The sequence below is a fragment of the Petaurus breviceps genome, unplaced genomic scaffold (assembly GCF_028583685.1).
Source record: "Petaurus breviceps papuanus isolate PSGF00001 unplaced genomic scaffold, PetGlider_PUasm1.0 110, whole genome shotgun sequence".
Taxonomy (NCBI): domain Eukaryota; kingdom Metazoa; phylum Chordata; class Mammalia; order Diprotodontia; family Petauridae; genus Petaurus; species Petaurus breviceps.
Genome location: NW_027185597.1, coordinates 5,833,329 through 5,852,097, shown reverse-complemented (window position 1 = coordinate 5,852,097; position 18,769 = coordinate 5,833,329). Strand labels below are relative to the sequence as shown.

The 18,769-nt window shown below is 37.1% G+C and overlaps 1 protein-coding gene across 3 annotated transcripts in view; it reads right to left on the bottom strand.

Moving 5' to 3' along the window:
• Window positions 1-1,531: 1,531 nt before the first annotated feature.
• Window positions 1,532-18,769, bottom strand: part of LOC138156303 (cullin-1) — a 116,716-nt gene continuing 99,478 nt past the window's right edge. For all 3 annotated transcript variants that reach the window (XM_069081659.1, XM_069081580.1, XM_069081727.1), the window contains exons 12-22: window positions 16,798-16,846; window positions 16,376-16,507; window positions 13,482-13,599; window positions 12,356-12,432; window positions 9,444-9,575; window positions 8,196-8,288; window positions 5,688-5,735; window positions 5,525-5,607; window positions 3,763-3,868; window positions 2,903-3,016; window positions 1,532-2,066 (exon numbers count right to left, since the gene is read on the bottom strand). In XM_069081659.1, coding sequence (XP_068937760.1) covers window positions 1,986-2,066; window positions 2,903-3,016; window positions 3,763-3,868; window positions 5,525-5,607; window positions 5,688-5,735; window positions 8,196-8,288; window positions 9,444-9,575; window positions 12,356-12,432; window positions 13,482-13,599; window positions 16,376-16,507; window positions 16,798-16,846 — 1,033 coding nt within the window. In that variant the 3' untranslated portion in view covers window positions 1,532-1,985. The remainder of the gene's footprint in view (window positions 2,067-2,902; window positions 3,017-3,762; window positions 3,869-5,524; window positions 5,608-5,687; window positions 5,736-8,195; window positions 8,289-9,443; window positions 9,576-12,355; window positions 12,433-13,481; window positions 13,600-16,375; window positions 16,508-16,797; window positions 16,847-18,769) is intronic.

The window sequence follows — 18,769 nt, the reverse complement described above, 5'->3', positions numbered from 1 at the left end:
AATAGTTGTGTTGTATTTGGATTGTTGCTGTTATTCCTAATTTACTCATGTACTTTAGCACATTGCTGATGCCTAAATTAACAAAATTTCTTACCCATCTGTGGGAATTCACAGTCTGTCAGCAAAATACCTAAATCTGCTATTTTCATATTATTTATAAGGCTCATTAATTTTGTATGATTAAATATTTGACAAAACATTACAATTTAAAAACCATAAAGGGGCAGTTAAAAAAAAAAAGGCTTCCTTCTTTAGGATAAACCTAAGAGATGTGTTTCAAAGACTGAAATAGAATAGTGAGGGCAGGAAATTTTAATGTAATTAAATTAGAGGTTAGTGGGCAAGGGGTACTTTTCCCTTATATGCTGGACCTTGAAATGAAACCATCTTGTTAGGAACAGCGGCAAAAAAAAAAAAAAGCTTTGTTTTAGGTAGAGATCAGCGATCTTATTGGTCTAGGGAACTCTGGGAAGAAGAAATCTCTCTACCAACGCAGAGCAACCATTATTCTGCCACTCAGGGTTAAGTCATTTGCACAAGATTTAGGTTGGTTGAAATGAGGTGGCCAGGTTTTCAGGCTTTTCAAGGAACGGAAAAATGTCTTTTAATACTAATTCTCTGAGGCAGCTAGGTGGCGCCGGGAATAGAACACGCCCCCCCCTCCTCCCCTGCCAGGAGGACCCATTCCACTTTGACCTTAGACATTTAACACTTACTAGCTGTGTAACGTTGGGCAAGTCACCTAACCACAATTGCCATGCTTTCCCCACTCCAGAAAGACAAAAAACAAATGCTGGCTCTCTTCCTAGTCCTTTAAGCCAGAGGTAGCTACATGCTACCATCAACTTACATAGCCTTACACTTTACAAAACACTTTCATGAACCATTTGATTTAACAACTCTGTAACAAAGGATAGGCATCATCTCCTTTTTAAGAGATGAAGTAACCAAAGCTCAAAGATGAGAACTGCACATGGAAAACTTAGAATTCCACATTCAAAGATAAGCGATAGAAAAGTAAATGGATTAAGAAAAATTTTCCCCCCTTTTTAGGCTGCAAAAGGGAAGGATAATGTGAGCACAGCTGAACTGGGAACGGGGAACAGGGTCACATGGGAGCCAGTCCTAGGGCATGTGCCAGAATCACAAGGAGATGAATCAATAAGCACATAACAAAGACTTCGCAGACATTCATTTGATGTTGGTCAAACTTATTTGGGAACAAATGAAATTTAGTCAGGAGAAACTGATCTCTATACCCACTTATAAAGAGAGCATTGGGACTGGATGGGGTAAAGAAAGGAGGAATGGAAATGTCTTAGAAATACACCTTAATAAAGCAACGATTATTGTGGCCTGGATCAAAACATTATATTTTCAGTCCACAGGATATAACCTTTTTCAGACAGCAGGACACTAGAAGGAAAGAGAATAAAATAAGATAGTTAAATTTTGCATAATCATACCTTTTATTTACATATAGAAAGTAGTGAAACTTAAAACAACAAACCAAATACAACTTGTACAGAAATCTTTTAATTTGTTTTTATTTTCACACATTAAAAAATGAAACACACTATACAAATGGTTGTTCATAGCAGATTACACATGGGTCCATTCAGACTCGCTCTCAAAGTGCTGCCAACATTATAAAGGCTGCCTATGAAGACAGCTGTTAATCATATAGCCAATGTATTGATTTAAATGCAGTAGCATGCAACCCTCAGCATCGAAGGTTTGAATCCTCTCTGTTCTTAAATTAGGTTAGATGGCGTTGGTGTCCATATTTACATCCTTGAAATGTATCGATCCTGAGCAGTTCCAATGTAAATCTGAGCCTCCTGGCTGATGGGGGTCTTGGTCTCAGGTTTGACAAGGGAGGTCCGCATGGCAGCGGCCTGGCTGCAAGGAAGTTCAGTTGTTTCCATTTTTTCCATTACGTGACTATTTGCTGAGTGTCGCACAGTCAGACAACTGCTAAAAAGTTAAGCCAAGTAACTGTAGGTGTCCTTTTCACCATCAACACGCTCCAAGTATTCTTTCTCAATGAGAATGTCAATGCATTTCTGTATGTTTATTTTTTAACAAGGAAGGAGGGAGAAAAAAATCCATGTATTTATTCAATACCAAAGAATAAAAGCCAACTATGCTACTGCTGCCAAGAGAACCAAAGTAACAAGAACAAAGTCACTACGTTTAGGTTAATTCTGTTAAGTTTCTAGCTCAGTGATTCCAGATTTCCAATCTGCTTAGGTCATGGTCATGGCCTGATTTCATACATTACATGGAGAATATCTTCCCCACATGTGACCCCTTGTTCTTTTCCATTCTTAGCTCTGATACACCTAAGAGTCTACTCTCTTCTCATCTCTGGGATTCCTTTCTCTTGCCTTTTCCTCAAACTGTTCCTTTACTACCCGATCAAGGGACAATTCCCTTCTTATGTAGTTGTGAGCAAGCAGGATTTAGACAAAAGGAATTTTTTCCCTTCAAGGAGTCAATTTCTTTTGGGAAGTGTCTCTTCTGGGTATCAAGATCTGAATTGCTACTGAATTACTCTCTTGCATACAAGCACGGTTGACCTTTAAAGAGGAGGTAAAACTGGCTAAGTGACTTGTGGGCAAATCCTATTATGACACTCCAAGAGGGAGATACGGTACCAAGGGTTCAGAAAGATGTGCAAGGAATAGCTTATTGAAACAAAAAATACAAAGCAACAAGTGGGGCTTTGATGAGAAACTATACTGACAGCCCTCTCTACTCATAAAGAACCTAATAACTACTTGGGAATCTGTCCTTGTTACAGCAGTTTTAGAACTGTAAATGTAGTCAACTTTGCCTTTTCTCCAACCCACCAATTTTTTTTCTTTAATGATTAAATTAAACAATGAAGTTGTTTTACCTTAATTACTGGCACTCGAGGTTTGAATCTTGAGGACAACTGAGTTAATACTTCTCCAAGCAATTGCTGGTGTTTTAGGACCTTTCTCATTTTCATAATCCGCACAATAGCAGCCTGAACAAATAAGTAGGAAAAAAAGTTATAATACCAGTTAATTTGTTTTTAAAAAGAAATTAAAAAGACTGGAAAGTCACCTCAACAATACTTTTTTTTAGCTTCTAAGTTTGATTTGTACTTTACAAAGTTTAACAATAGCTTTCATAATTATCACTGGCACCAATGGCCACAGAAGGGATGATCAAGCTATGGAAAATCATTTCTATCACAACTCAAACCCTAATTCAAGTGAACATTCTAATATGAAATCCTATTTGTTTTTGATATCTAAATCGACAATTTTTAGTTCACTATGATTCAAATATACATCTAATTCAAATAACAAAACACTTATGATTATTGGATGCCAATCCCTTTTAAAAATTGTGATACACAGTTAAAGTTGTTCCCAAATAAAGAATAAATAATTCTCTTCCCATATCAAAACAGTCACAAGTAAAAGGAGGGACCCAAAGTAAGGTAGGGGATTAAAGTACTGAATGCCTGTGACAATAAAAACGCACTTAAAAGGCAGCCCTAAGTTTAGTTGCTGAATAGATTTTCAATCATTGGGAGGAAAAAAGCCATGTCACACTGTGCTTGCTGACATAAAGGACATCCTGAAAGAACACTCTACTTCAAGGCTATTATTTAGTGATGATTACAAAAGCTGTATTAGTATATAACGACCCATTTTTCAACAATGTAGACTATGATTTACAAATAAAGACTCTCATTTAAACAACGACATAACGGTAAGTTACCTGAATCAGTAGTTTTCGATCTTCCTCTATATTTTTGTGTGTGGTTTCTTGCTCCTGTTTCTGTTCTGTCTTCATTGGCACATTGATGTTAACCCTTAATTTCTTACTATCAAGAAAATTAAGCAGAATGGTATCGGTCTCATTTTAAAACATCAAAACCCCAAATGATGACAGGAGATTTTTACTTTGCAATGTTAAATAGAAGTGTTTTAGGCTTCCAAGAAGCACTCTGGCAGGAACAGTGACTGTTGGAGGAACTACCAAAGGCAGGCAGAAGATGGAGAGTTCAAATCATGTTCTGAGTCTCTTATTTCATTTGTCAACACAAAGGCAATTATAACCCAAGTTTCCTTTATATGGATAATCACAGACAAGTAGCTAGAATTCAGCAATGGAATGAAAATGGTGAACGGATTTGAAATGAGGTTAACATAAAGAACAATTCTCGTTAACTTAAAGTGTTATGTAAACCAATTTGAAATATGACTATTATTATTATTATTGTAACTGAAACATCTTTGTACCTAACAGAAACAAATCATTAAATGTCATTCCTACATACTCCATGTCCTATCAGAATAGTCTGTGTTTCTGGGAAAATTAGCTGAGTACTGACCATTAAGCATCATGAGCTAGCTCTAAACTATCCTATCTTCTCGAACAAAAATAAGATGCTTGGCACCAACTATTTTCAAAATTTCAGAATAAGTCATCTGGGGGGACTCACTTGCCTACCATGGAACAGCTGACAAAATACAAATCCAAAAATTATAGAACATCATAAAATCCTAGAGTTGGAAAAGATTTTTTAGGTCATTATTTCAATTCTTTGTCCGGTGTAGAAATTCTATGATTTTCTAGCAAGTGATCACCACATTCCTCAATTCATATAAGATCAGCCTGGAGAATGTGGTGTTATAGGAGTATCAAGATATCAATGGGCTATGTGAAAATCATGCAAAACTATTAAAAAAAACCCACTTTCTCTGCCTCAGGTTAGCATAATTTACTAAATTTTCTATAAATTCACTAGAGTACATCAACTGGCCTACTTCTATATACTCTACATTTTACACCACATATGCCAGTAACTCTCCTGCTCTTTCTGCAAAAGTTTCATAGGACACTCTCACAATCTGTCTTTGTTCACAAGTTGGCAAAGAGCACTGAGGAAACATCTCGATAGTAAGGCTTTTTCACACGTAGTAAACATAAACAGCATACTTTTGGGTGGTTTTCATGAAAAGAAGGATCACTCAAAAGACCATGTGACTTAAAGAGCTGAAGAGGACCCCTCCTGCTACAACTGAGGAAGGAGAGGCACAGATGTGACTAGCCCAAGGTCAGACTGGGAGGCCAATGACGGTGTTATATTTGAGGAGCTGGTGAGAATCTTATCCTAATTCCCTGCACAATCAGAATGCTACAATTTGTTGGGCTGTTATATAACATGGGATTATATGTAGGGTCACCCTCCAGTTACATAAGATAAAATAAAAAAAGCAAAATTTTCAATATTCTGTAATTCCAGAAATAAACAATTCTTTCATCCTGGGGGGGGGGGAAGAGTAGAGTTCTTTAAAATATCTCATTTCTCATCTAGAGCAATACCTTGGGGGCATTCTTTTTATAGGTGAAAAAATGCCTAAAAAGAATTAAGAATTTTTAATAACAAAGTTTCTAAAGTGTAGATTAGAAACTTTAGAAAAAAACAAGTTATTGCTAATCATTCCTTTATCTACTTGGGTTAGATTTTCCTTACTTTTTATAACCAAGGAATAATTTTATTAAGGTATCTGGCTTCAATTCCACTTCATCAACATTTGCATTTTCATCTTCCAAAACCTATGAAGAAAACAACAATTACTATGCATTTAATAAAACAATTTCCTCTAATAATGTTAAAAAAAAATTAGAGGACATACCAACAACTTTGACTTCAATAAAATCTGCAGAACCTGTGCCAAAATGTCCTATGAGTACAAAGAAAAAAGAGTTAGTCCAAGCATATTTTTCTTTGAAAGAGTAATCAAAGGTACATATGAAATATTACTATGTAAAATTGTAAGACTACAACCAGACACCAAAATAATTATGATATAAATATCTTAGAAAAATTTGACACTCTAACCCTAAACCTTAAGTGGCCCCATGAAATTTGGTACAAGATGTTATTTCTGAAAAATAGTTACACAACCCTGGCTATAGCTTTAGGAACAAAAGCATTTACTGTCAACACATGGGCGTTCCACAACTTGTATCCAGTGCGGGCAGCCATGGTCACTAACCACTCACCTTCTTCTTGCTTAAATTAAAACAAACAGTGGTGAAGATAAAATGCTTTTTGTAGGCAGGAAACAAACTGATTATAACATCTAAAAAGAGGTTTTGGGCACAAAGAGTACCAACATTCATTTTAGTAGAAAATAAAACCTAGTAATTGGGAATATAGCCTATAGAGAATGGCCATATGCTGCACAAGAGACAAAGAGTATCTACCATTATGTGCACACACGTATACTTCCACTGCTCCTTTATGCCTTAGCAGACGCATCACCTAGCACTCAATGTCATGGTGATCAACCTATCCAAACGGTCTTCATAAATTGCAAAAACCCAAGGTTAGTAGTACCACACCACAATAAGGCACCACCGTAGGATTCTGACTCTAGCAGATGATTAAAAAAAAAAGTGGACTTGTGATTTCATTTGTGTAGTTAACTTCAATATGGACAGTCCCTGCACAGATGCAGAACAGCAATCTGTCTGGACTTCTGGTGCTAAAAGAGATTTGCCAGGGGCACTGAGAAACTGAATGATGGGGCACTGAGAAACTGAATGACTTGCCAATGACAGCTAACCTATGTGATACTCTTGTCTGCTGACCTCACCTCATCACTAACAAATGTGGAGCTGTTCCCCAAACCTTCCTTCCTATGCCCTCTCCCTCCTTCCTTACTGTATGGCTCTCCAACATCTCTGATGAAGCACCCTGAGCTTCATGGGCCCTTCTGACTTCTAAGACCAACCTCCAGGGTTGTTGGGCAGTTCGGGCTCTTTTTGGCCCAGTCCCCTGCTGGCTGTCGGTCTTCTTCTGCCCCACCACTCTGGCATCCAGTTGCACTGGAGGACTTGGTGGCCCCCATACCTCTAACACTTTACTTCTCTGTCTTTCTCTGGTTTCCTTCAAGACTAAGCTTAAATGTTACCTTCTACAAGAGGCCTCCTCAGAGATCACCTCCCAGCTACTCTGTACACAGTTGTTTTTTCTTTAGTCATTTGCACTGTCTGTCTCATTAGCATGTTAGCTCCTTGGGGAGGAAAGACTGCTTTTACCTTTCCTTGCATGCCTAGTGCCTTTGTGTCTGACACATGGTTAAGTGTCTAAAAAAAAATGCTGAATGACTAACCATATAAGCAATAAAAAATATATTTAAGGGGCGGCCAGGTAGCACAGCAAGTAAGAGCACCGGCTCCAGTGTTGAGAAGACCTGGAGATCGAATCCCGGGCTCAGACACTTAGCACCCACCCAGAAACACCTGGCCGTGTAGCCTTGAGCAAGTTACTTAACCCCGATTGCTTAAAAATTAAAAAAAAAAAAAATATATATATATATATATATATTTAAATTATAAATACAAATATACAGCATTAATAAACTAAGGAAATTTTACATATGTGAGTATTAAAGAAAATTAAATATATAGGTACGTAATATAGTAAGAAAAATGCCTGTTTAGGTTAAAGGGGGGGAGCGGGGGGGGGGGGGGCAGGAGGTCAGTTCAAATGTTCCACATTAAAAAAAAGTCATTCAGTTCTGGAGAATAATACATGGTTTTATCTTTTGCTCTGGTCAGATTTAAAACAATTTAAAAAATTTACCAATTTTTCTAAATTGAACACAGAAAGGAATTTGCTAAATAAAAGAAACAAAATAGACAATGTAATTTAGAAAAAGTCTTATGGGAGGGGCAAGGGGGTAAACTTTTCAGGAGCAATAATAATAAAACCCAGAAGTTATCAGAGAGAACTGTACTCTTCCTACCATCTTGCCCCAGGTTGGCAGTACAATGGCCACCTGCCAGGACCTGGTCCCAATAATGACCGAAACTGCTGTAATCTGCTCTGTTTTTGGGACCATGGTCGGTTTGCCAACTCCTATACAGTCTAGTGACCCTCTGGCTCCTGGAAGCCCAAATGCCCATCATATTTGTACCAAATTTAGCATGGATCCAAAGTAGTTTTATGTCTACTACAGCTCAGAACTTCCAAAATCAAGTAATCCACCAGTATTGGCTTCCCACAGTAGCAGAGTTTACAGGCACATACCACCACCCCTAAGTTATACCTTTTCCATATTATCTACAACAAAGAAACCACTAACAGTTTAGAAAGGATATGATGTAAAGCTATTGGGAAAGGGGGACAATACCATTTTTATTTGAGTGCTGTCTGTTAACTGCTGTACAGTGTAGGCATCTTCTGTGTTGTATTGCAATAGGATTGCCATCTGGAATGTAGATGCCTTTGAAGTATCACCAAAACAAGAGAAAGAGAAGAGATTTAAATTCTTGCCAAAAATATAAAAGCACAAGTTCAAAGGTCTCATTTCTGAGTCAGAATTGAAGTTATTAGTTTAGGTTAGAAAAATATTTAATAGCACAATTTTAAGAACAGAAGTAAACTTATTTAAAAGACAATGTTAAGTGCAAAAAACAAAAACAAAGTAACAAACCATCACAATATAATTTTGGTGATAGGTAAATCTCCACTATAGATTTTTAAATGGCATATTATGTTGTCCTAAACAATCTATTTTCCTAAGACATGGATGTATATAATAAATATATGCATTTCATGGTCACCTTTATTTTTATATTTGCTTTTAAAAACAAATATCCTTTTTTATACTAAGAACTGGAGCAATGTTAAAATGCTGATACTTCTCAGTTTCCTGCCATACCAAGTGCTCATATCATCCCTTTAAAAATAATAACATACTCCTGTAATACTTATATTACGAGATGTTACAGAAAAGAACCAGAAAAGCAAAGGATTAAGAGGTCCTTTTACTTTTACACTCTCCTATCACTTACAACATGAGAGAAACTATAAGCTGATCTCACATTCAAGAAAGGGAAAGGAAAAAACAAATGATTAATCACATATCAGTTCTTGGCTATAATTAAATAGTCAAGTAAACACTTATATTATTTGCCATAGGAAAAAAGACAAAAAGTCTGAGAAATGGTCACTGGAATCTTTGGCATTCAGGGTGTACAGAGTGACACTTCTGTATCCTCTTTAGGGAAAAATCAATGTCCAATGGTGTGGCATTACAAATCATTCCTTAGAGCAGAAATAGCTAAGATGCTCTAATGTAACAAAGAGTATTCTCAGATTAAGTATTTCCAAAATCATCCTATGCATTCTTAATAACCAAAAGTAACACAAAAATTGTTCTGATCAGCTTCTTTTGTGATACTTCTAACTTAAAAGAGAAATAAAATATTTATTTGAAATACAATTTATAAAAAGAATCTCAAACACTGTTATAGTATTCACATAAATAAGTCTTAGTTTAGATTCCCTTGTATGTAATTTCATTGTCACCCATATTTACCATTTTTATCTCCATTCTGAGTTACAAACACTTCCCACAATACAAACTGATTCTTACCTGCAAGGTGTATCTGTTTTTAAAACAGTTGGTTACCAATTCCCCTTTAGATAGCTGATATAACCAAGTCAATTTTCTGCCACTATGGCGACTAGCATAAAAAGCAGTAAAACGCTGATAACTGCGTTCCAACTGTACAAAAAGAAAATATTTTAAAGCAAGATAAGTATCCGTTGCCAAATTTTACTAAAAGCATTTGTAAATATGAAAACAACAGAAATCTGAAGTATAAGCATGTTGGTGATCTATATGTGGTTAAAAAAAATTTATAAAGCAATCATTTTAAAAATACAAAGCACATGAAATTAGACAGCAATTTCCATTTTAAGAGAAGGGGATAAGATTATCATGTTTATGACTAGTAAAGGGAAATAATTCATTTATTAAGCACTTACTACCATTATATATAAGGAAGGCACAATATTAGGTACTCAGGATAAAAAGATGAAACAGTGACTTCAGTCCATCAATAACCATACAAATAAGACTGCGCATACAAAGGGAGATCCAAACAACGGACTCAGATTTGAGAGCTCAATCTGACCTGCTAGTCATCTGGAAAGACTTCATAGAAGAGGCGGCAAATAATTTGGGTTTTGAAGGATGTGGGAATGCTTTAAACATGCAGAAGAATCATGTGGGATGTTGTGAACAGAGGAAGGAAAGAGCAGGACGAGATCAGGAAACAGTAAATTCACCATTGTTGAAACATAAAAGCAATAAGGTAAACTGTGGGCACACCATTCCCTCGCCTGGCCCCATCCTTCACATATGCCGAAGACATGCTCCTAAAGCAGAGGTCTGACCAGGTAACTCTCCCTTCTTGTCCAAGTTCAGAAAGCTTCCTATCTTGGTAGCCTGACAATACATAGCATTTCACATTCTTGCCTTTGCCTCTTAGAATTCCTAGCTACCCACTTAGCACTGCTCATATGCTCCCTCCTATAATCAGTCTTTCTTGATCCTTTTGCCCATTTGTCCCCTCATCCTTCACATTCTTTTGTATTCAACTACCTTGTAGATACTATTTATAAATATTTAATTTCCTCCTAGTTTGGTAGAAGGAAGGAGTAAGACTACTTGGTATTTGTCTTTGGCACTTAATAAATCCTTGTTGAATGTATAAGGATGGGACTTTTACTTCTGGACCAAAGAGGAAAACACAGGCAGAGCAGACTCCTGACCAACAGGAGAGTATACCCAACGAAGACTGGTAAGAATCCATCTGCCTGGAATTTTGCAAAACTGAATAAAAAAGGCTTTAGACTGAGAAGGGGGAGGGGACTACTGCCTAACCACCAAATTAAATTTCATGCAGAAAAGTAATAATGTATGAACAGCAGTAACATCCAAAGGTCTGACACTTTGATGGCTCTGCCGGTGAGATCACATAAAGTGAGTACTCCCCTCCAATGATGGTCACAACATGCCCATGTCTTTTCTTCCTATGTGACTCCTACACAAGGAGCCCACTCAATGCCCTCCTCTCTATCTCAATATTGTGTGGACACCAAAGATGCAGGTGGGGTGTCTAGTGAGATAGGACACCTCAATCACCTTTTCTTGTCATACATTTCCCACATATTTATACCCACATTCCCCTGTGCAATTCTTTCCTGGAAACATGTTGTAGCTTCCAGGGCACCTCTCTCTAGTGCCTTTGGGTAACCTTCAACTTCTTCAGAAACTGTGGTATTTCATGACTCAGTCAAAGAGCATCACTGGAAAAATGCTGTTACTGAAAAGATGGGCCTTTGTTTCAGTGAGAAATGTGGGGTTAATGAGAATACTGTCCAAAAGTAAGCTTGTCTAGCTTCGTCATCCTGTTCACTTCTCCAGTCTCTATCCATAAAGATGGATCTAATTACAAGGTAAATTTGTTTCAAGTTCTTTGTACCTCAAATGTGTCTTCCTATTTATACACGCCACTGAACTGTACTAAAGGCACTGAGCTCTGCCTCTCTAGACAATATGATAGCAACAGGAAAGCCTCATTTTAATCTGTTAGGTGGGCAGTCCACCAATATGTTTGTTTTTGACAGACAATGAACTGGGCTTAGAACTGAATAGCAGAAAGAAACTGAGTTGGATTATGCTTGTGAACCTGGACAGTGCTCCCAGTGATTGAACACTACATTGTATACATCAATACAGTGATTGAACACTACATTGAACATCCCAATAAATTCCCACTGCTTCAATACCAACATTCTTTTGGTGATGCTACCTGAATGCGAATTTTGAACATCAGAAATTTGAAAACTTACATTCCCGTGGGCAATAACATGTTGTTGGTGTGGTGGGAATAAATAAGTTTCAGCATGTTAACAGAAATATATTGTGTTTGAGAGGTGGCATGAGAGAGACAAGATTCAGGAAATATTTAACTAGAAAAGTTGGTGAGCTTATCATGCAGTGTGAATGATCGACAGATAAACAACTCAGCTAATATAAGACTGAAGTGTTAAAAGAACAGGAGAAAGGCTTTTTAAATCTTCTAGCATATTTGGGACGAGTTCTCTGAAGGATTTCTGGGAAAACATACATCAGAGATACATTAAGAGAAGAGGCAGAAAGTGGTGGGTTATGATATGCTTCACTGGGGAATGTACCCACAATGAGAAGCAATAACCAATCTACCAAAGTACTGCCATATAAGAAAAGTATTTGCTATGAAGATACTTTGTCAAATTGATCCCTCCATGCTCAAACACACAATCTCTACAGTCAAGTACTGCTCCCTGTTAAAAGCCCTTGCTACAACTTGGTTACTGAAATATCCATTTTGATAGGTTTCTGAGATTTAAGAAGATTCAACATGGCCAGCCAACGGAATATTTTTGGTCTAAGATTTTCAGGTATATCAATATTTTAAGTTAGTTTTTATTATCTGCATCAACATGAATCATTACCTCAGAAGGCAGGGCAAATGTACAAGACTGCTGAAAGGGCCATGATCCAGAACTCAGAACCTGAATACTGAAATCCACTAAAAAAACAAAACAAAATGTAAATGTCAATTAAACACTTTATTTATTAGGCACTATAAATTATTACTCTATATTCAGATGAACCTTTTTCTTTTCTCCAAAGCATAAAAAAATGAAACATGCTATTTTCAGACAAAATAAGAAAACTAATGGTGGCAGATAGAACCAAAAATCTAAGAGATTTGAATGAAACCAAGAGAAGTTTCATTGCCCCTTCCAAATAGCAAAAACTTCAGTGTTCTTTTAATTTTTAGAATTATTAATTCCATATATATTTTAATACTCCTGCAGGTTCTGCTCTGAATTACTCCCATTGTTATTATTGAAGACATAAATAAGAATTTTAGTTTCAATCACTTTCATTGCAATATTGATGGCTATGAATGAAGTAAGAGTTACTGAATTTTAATGACAAGTACATCCCATAGTTTGGTTCTGTTTATCATTAAGAATAAAGAGCTGACTCTAGATAGCTGTCCATATAACTCAAAGGAGGACCAAAGAAAATACAGTGTGAGAAGCAGAACTTTGCTGCCTGAGGTGCCCATGTCTATTAGTGTATTACTTGTTTACTGTCTGACTTTCGACAATTGACTCGCCTGAACTTCAGTTTTAATACCTGCACTGCCAACCTCCAGGGCTGGCATGGCAGAAAAGTGGCCAGCACTAGCTAACTGGGCAGCGGCCTTCACCCCCCTCCCTCCGGTCTTTTTAAACTTTATTTTTTTTTTGGAGGGGAAAGGCAGGGCAATTGGGATTAAGTGACTTTCCCAAGATCACACAGCTAGTGTTAAGTGTCTGAGGCCAGATTTGAACTTAAGTCCTCCTGATTCCACGGCCGGTGCTCTATTCACTGCACCATGTAGCCACCCTGTCAGCTACCCTTCTTAAACACCTTTTACTTAGAAAGTTCCTCTACAAAGTTACGTTTGTACTTGAGCTTTACCTCAACTATCCATAGTCTACATTTTTGTATTTCTTGCATTATAGTCAAAGTAAAAAGAGGTGAATTCTCCAAAAGAGCAAGGCCTTTAAAAGAAATACTTACAGTCCAGGGGTTCTGAATTTGTGAGGTGCTTTTTGAACTGTTCGTTTAAGTCTTTGCTCACACCAATATCTTGAAACATCCGCTGAAGTTTGGACGTATACTCAAATCCACATGCTTGCTGAAATACATTCCAAAGCAATTTCAATATAAAAAGATCAATTTCCTTAAGGATACAGCAGAAAGTACATACTTTTTCAGAAATCATCTCATAAACATTGTGCATATCACTAATATAAAACTAGAAATAATAATGGTGGTATCATTTAAGTTAAATTATTATTCATATTATAAATTTCAATGGAACTGCAAAAAGGATTTAAAAAGTTTTAAACACTACTTGACAACTGTAAATTATAGTATATGTAAAAATTATATGTAATCTTCAATTAAAAACATTCTTGAGCTGAAAATCTTTAAGCTACTTGGCTGAAGACTTTAAATAATATAACTTATGTTCAATGGTATTTTTGTAACAAAGTACATTCCAAGTTCCAACTTAAGAAGGCAAGAATCCCTCTCTTTTCCCTTATGGAGTAAGGATTACTCTTTTCCCTCAGTTCCAGGGTAATACAAAGGGGAAACTCCCCAGCTTCAAGAACTTTTCTGGAAACCAGAAGCAAAAGGGGGAAGACAAAAGGTAATGAGGGGCAGGGCCATTCTATTAGGGTCCACCTTTTTTGGTGTTAGTCTCTGTCACCCCCACCCATCTCTGTTGTCTTTCCAAGAGCCCCAGAAAACAGAGCATTCATTTACTTCACTTTCTACTGCCATCATTTGCAGCTTTCAAGCAAGATTTCTTGACTCTCTGCTCCAGTGTGGAATGGAACAGATTCTCCATTAGTCACTGGCCCCTGAAACAAGGACACAGCCCTTCTGAAGAATTCTAAGGGCTTTTACTGTTAATAATTTGCAAGGAAACAGATGAGCATTAAAAAACTACCTCTCTAAGCCTTATGTTTATCCAGCCCTTCTTCTTCATGACCCTACATGGCCATGTCATATATAATATAGATGCTAATGGTGGATCTTGGGGTACACAAAAGGAAAAAAGTAAGATTCATCTGTGTTTCGTTTGAAAACTCAGCACTGGCTATCTTAGGCATTACATTACAAAAGTGCATTGGTTTTTTGGGTTGAAGAACTGGACAGGGTCGTGGAATAGACGGTAGGAAGGAAATGAAAATAACAGATAAGACTTTAAGATGCTGCCTACTAGACAAGCAATTAGCACTGGGGAACTGAAGTGGTGCCGAGGCAGAGTAGGAATGGTAATAGGGAATACCCTTACTGTCATCTTTCTCCCACTACACTCTGCTCCTGTTCTGAAAAAGAAAATGGGAAGTAACGACAGGACAACGGACGATCTATGTCAGCAGTAAGCTTAAGAGAGAAGGCAGGCTTGGTTGAAAAGCAACTTCACATGAGGGTAAAGGGGTTTTAGGAGAATGGCACCAGAATACATTTCCAGGATCACTTACCTGGTTCATAAGTAAAGGATTTAAATAATTCCCATGATAATGGGATACCTGAGGGGAATATTTTGTCTTCTATGATGTCAAACTCAAAAAAACAAATAGTTTTGTTTTGTTGGGGCTGGGGAGTGGTGGTGGTGGAAGTTGCTACATGTGGCAGATACTTCTAAGCACCTCTATTATCCACTGCATAAAGCATTTAATTTTATTTATCTTTAAACTACTTATCTAAAGTTTCAAGATGGCCTATAATTCTAATTCCCTGGCATCTGGCAAAAAAAAAAAATTAAAATGCTCACTTTCCATCTTTTATGATTTTATTGACTTAATTTATCTTTGCATTCCTTTTTTATCTACTGACTCTGAGGGTATGAAAATCACTTTGATCATTTTATTTATCCTCCTATCTTCCTTAGCCACATTATGCATTAGGCAGCTGGTGGTACAGTTAATACACAAAATGCCTGGAGTCAGGAAGGCCTGAGTTCAAATCTATCCTCAGACACTTCCTAGCTGTGTGACCCAGGAAGTTTCTTAACCTCTGTTTGTCTCAGTTTCCTCATCTGTTACATGGAAATAATAAAAACACCTACTACTTAGCATTATGGGAGAGCAAATGAGATAATAACTGTAAAGCACTCAGCACAGTGCTGGCACAATGTCAATGTTAACTGACATTATCACTACTTCTATTCTCTTGGTCAATAATTAGAACTGTACACAATATCCTAAGTATGGATGAACACCTTACCCTATCTTCTTTAAAAATACCCAGCATTTTCTGAGTATAGTAGCACACTGGGATACCTTTTGGAAATGATTTCTAGATTATCACAATGACTTCTAGATTATTTCCTGGGCTATAATATTGCTAAGTGCATATATTTTTTTGAGATGAATTAGAATTATTTCTCTAAAATGCATCATTAAAAGAATTTTTAAAAAAATGGATCACAGAACATTTAGGGACTATAGGTGGTTTGCGTGGGATGGTAGCAAAGGTGGTTTTATGAAGTGGAGTGAAGCAGCACTAGCTCAAGTATAGATGTAGGAGAATGCCCTTGGAAGGACACAGAAAGGCAAGGAGAGCATAAAAAAAGTGGGGGACAGAACGTGAAAAAGTATATTCAGGGAATACTGAGCAGACCAACTTTGCTGGAACAAACAAGTTACCCCCTGGAGAACCTGGTTAGAGAAGGTCTTGAATACCAAGTGAGGGACTGTGAGCGCTACCCTGGAGGCAAATGGGGAACCCTGCAAGGTTCTGGGGTAGAGGAGACATGATGACAGTGAACCTACCCCTATGCAATTCTAAGACTTTACAAGTTCCTGTAATCTATAGTTACTTGCTTAGCTAGTTTCACTCCAGGTATTAACATCTTTAATAAAAGATGAAGTTCAGTACAGAAAGTTTAAACTAACCTTCAGTTTAGAGATCATGCTGGCCTCAGCATCATCACTTGCACTGTTCTGGTGCACAAGTCTTTTTGCCAACATTTTAGCGTAGAATTTCTGAAATACATCTTTATCCTCAATGTACTTGAAAACAACCATCTGTCAAAACAAATATTAGGAGTCATTTAAGATACATTTCTATATTTGTTGGGCTAAAATCATGGTCCACTGCTTTAAGAGTTAAAAGGCCATAATTTCAATATTGTGAAACACTTAAAAAAAAAATCAACCCATATAATCTTTGGAACTACATTTTAGAACCAATTTCCCAAATCACATTGAGTTGGCTCATTTCTGATTACCTTCTCATTTTAATTATACCCCATAACAAAAGTACGTGACTAAAGTCAGTAATTGAGACTAAGAGTCCTCTTTATTAAGCACCTTACCACTTGATTAAGTGTATCTTCTAGCTCTGCTTCCTCTGGGTTCTTGGAGCTGAAATAAATTAAAAAAGGCACAAAACTCTGGCTGTAATGCCACCATAAATTAAATATAAATAGTCTTACAAAATAATAATATAATAAAGCTAAGAAAAAATACAAAGAAAGAAGCAGCAGTTTGCAAAGACTGCAAAATAAACAATTCAGAATAATAAACCACCAGGAAATTATACTGATACAAATGATCATTTGAGTAATATAAAGGTAAACGTTTGTTTAATAACCAAGTGATTTTTTTTCCTTCTAGCTATGTGCTAGTTCTGCTTTAAAGATCATTCTGAAACCACTTAGAAAGCAATAATCTCTAGGCAAGAAATAATATGAACTAGGGTGATAGCTGTTGGAGAGGACAGATGGGATTCAATATCAGAGATATGAAGGTAAAAATGGCAAGATATGGCAAATGACTCAATATGTGGGGTGATAGAGAATGTAGAGTGAAGGATAATGCTGTAGTTACCAATCTAGGTGTCAAAAAGGATGGTGGTACAGTGCCTGTAACAAAATAGGAAAATGTGGAAGAAGAGAGGCCTTGAGAGGGAAAGACAATTAATTCAGTTGTGTGATGATTTTGAGATGTCTCTGGAATATCCAGTTTAGAAAGTCCAATAGGCAATTAATGATGAGAGGCTGGATTCTAGGGGAGAGACTGGGACTAAATATATAGAACTAGAGATTATAGTTAAATCCATTAGAGTTAACTAATAAGGTTACCAAGAAATAGTGTATAGAGGAAGAAGGGAAGGCCTATGACAGAACCTTGTGAAAAACCGGTAATTAACAGGTACTGACACTGATGATGAACCTACAAAGGAGATGGACAAGGAGCAGTTAAACAAGTAAGAGAACAAAGGAAGGAGATGAATCACAACAGCCCAATGAGAGTATCAAGGAGAGCACAGTCAGTAGTGTCAAATGCAACAAAATGCTCAAGAGGGATGAAGAATGAAAAAAGATAATCAGATGCAGCAGCTCTGGAGAGAACAGCATCAGCTGAGAGATGAAGTTGGAAGCCAGTTTGCAAAGGGTTCAAGATTAAATACAGAAATGGAGGAGGTAAATATAAACAGCTTTTTCAAGGAGTTTGAGAAAAGCAAGGGAAGTACAGGACGATAGCTTGACAGCAAAGAGTTTTTAAGAATGGAGGAGGTTTGGGTACATTTGAAGGCAATGGGGAAGGAACCAGTGTATAAGGAGGAGGTTAAAGATTCAAGGGAGATGAGGACTGGAGAACATAGGACAGTTCACATGTAGAGGAGCCTGGCCTAGGCCATCAGACACTGGTGGAAGAAAGAAAGAAAGGAAGATGTGAAGAGGTTTTGAGATGTAAGGAATGGGAGAAAAGGGAGCTCAGGTTGAACAGACTCAGTTTTCTCAGAAAGAAGGAAGCAAAGTCCTTAGAGCTAAGAAAGGGGTAGAAGAAGGCATTGGAGGCTTGTGTAGGGAAGAGAAGGTTTTAATAGCTTTTGATGAGTGTGAGATTGGGAATCAGTAAGGGAGGAATAAAAAACTGCTTTGCTGCAGAGAATCTGGGTGAGATCTAAGACAGTAACATAAAAATACATTTTAAGATGTGTAAGATTTGGCAAACGACTGGATATAGAAGGTGAGAGTGAGGAGTTTAAAAGGACACCTGGGAGTGAGCCTGAAGGACTGGACAACAATGGGCCCCTTGACAGAAGAAGGGAGTGTTTGGGGTTACAGTTACGGAATCCTGTTTTTGACAAGTTCAATGTGAGATGCATGTGGAACATCCGGTTTGAAATTTCTAATAGTATGTGGAGATGTGGGATTAGAACTCAGGATAACGACTAAAGATGGGTATATGAAATATAAATGCTGATTATCATACTTCAGTTCACAGAATTTTTATGGGAACAATGGTCTTTCAGACAATCCCACAAGTCCTGTTTTTACT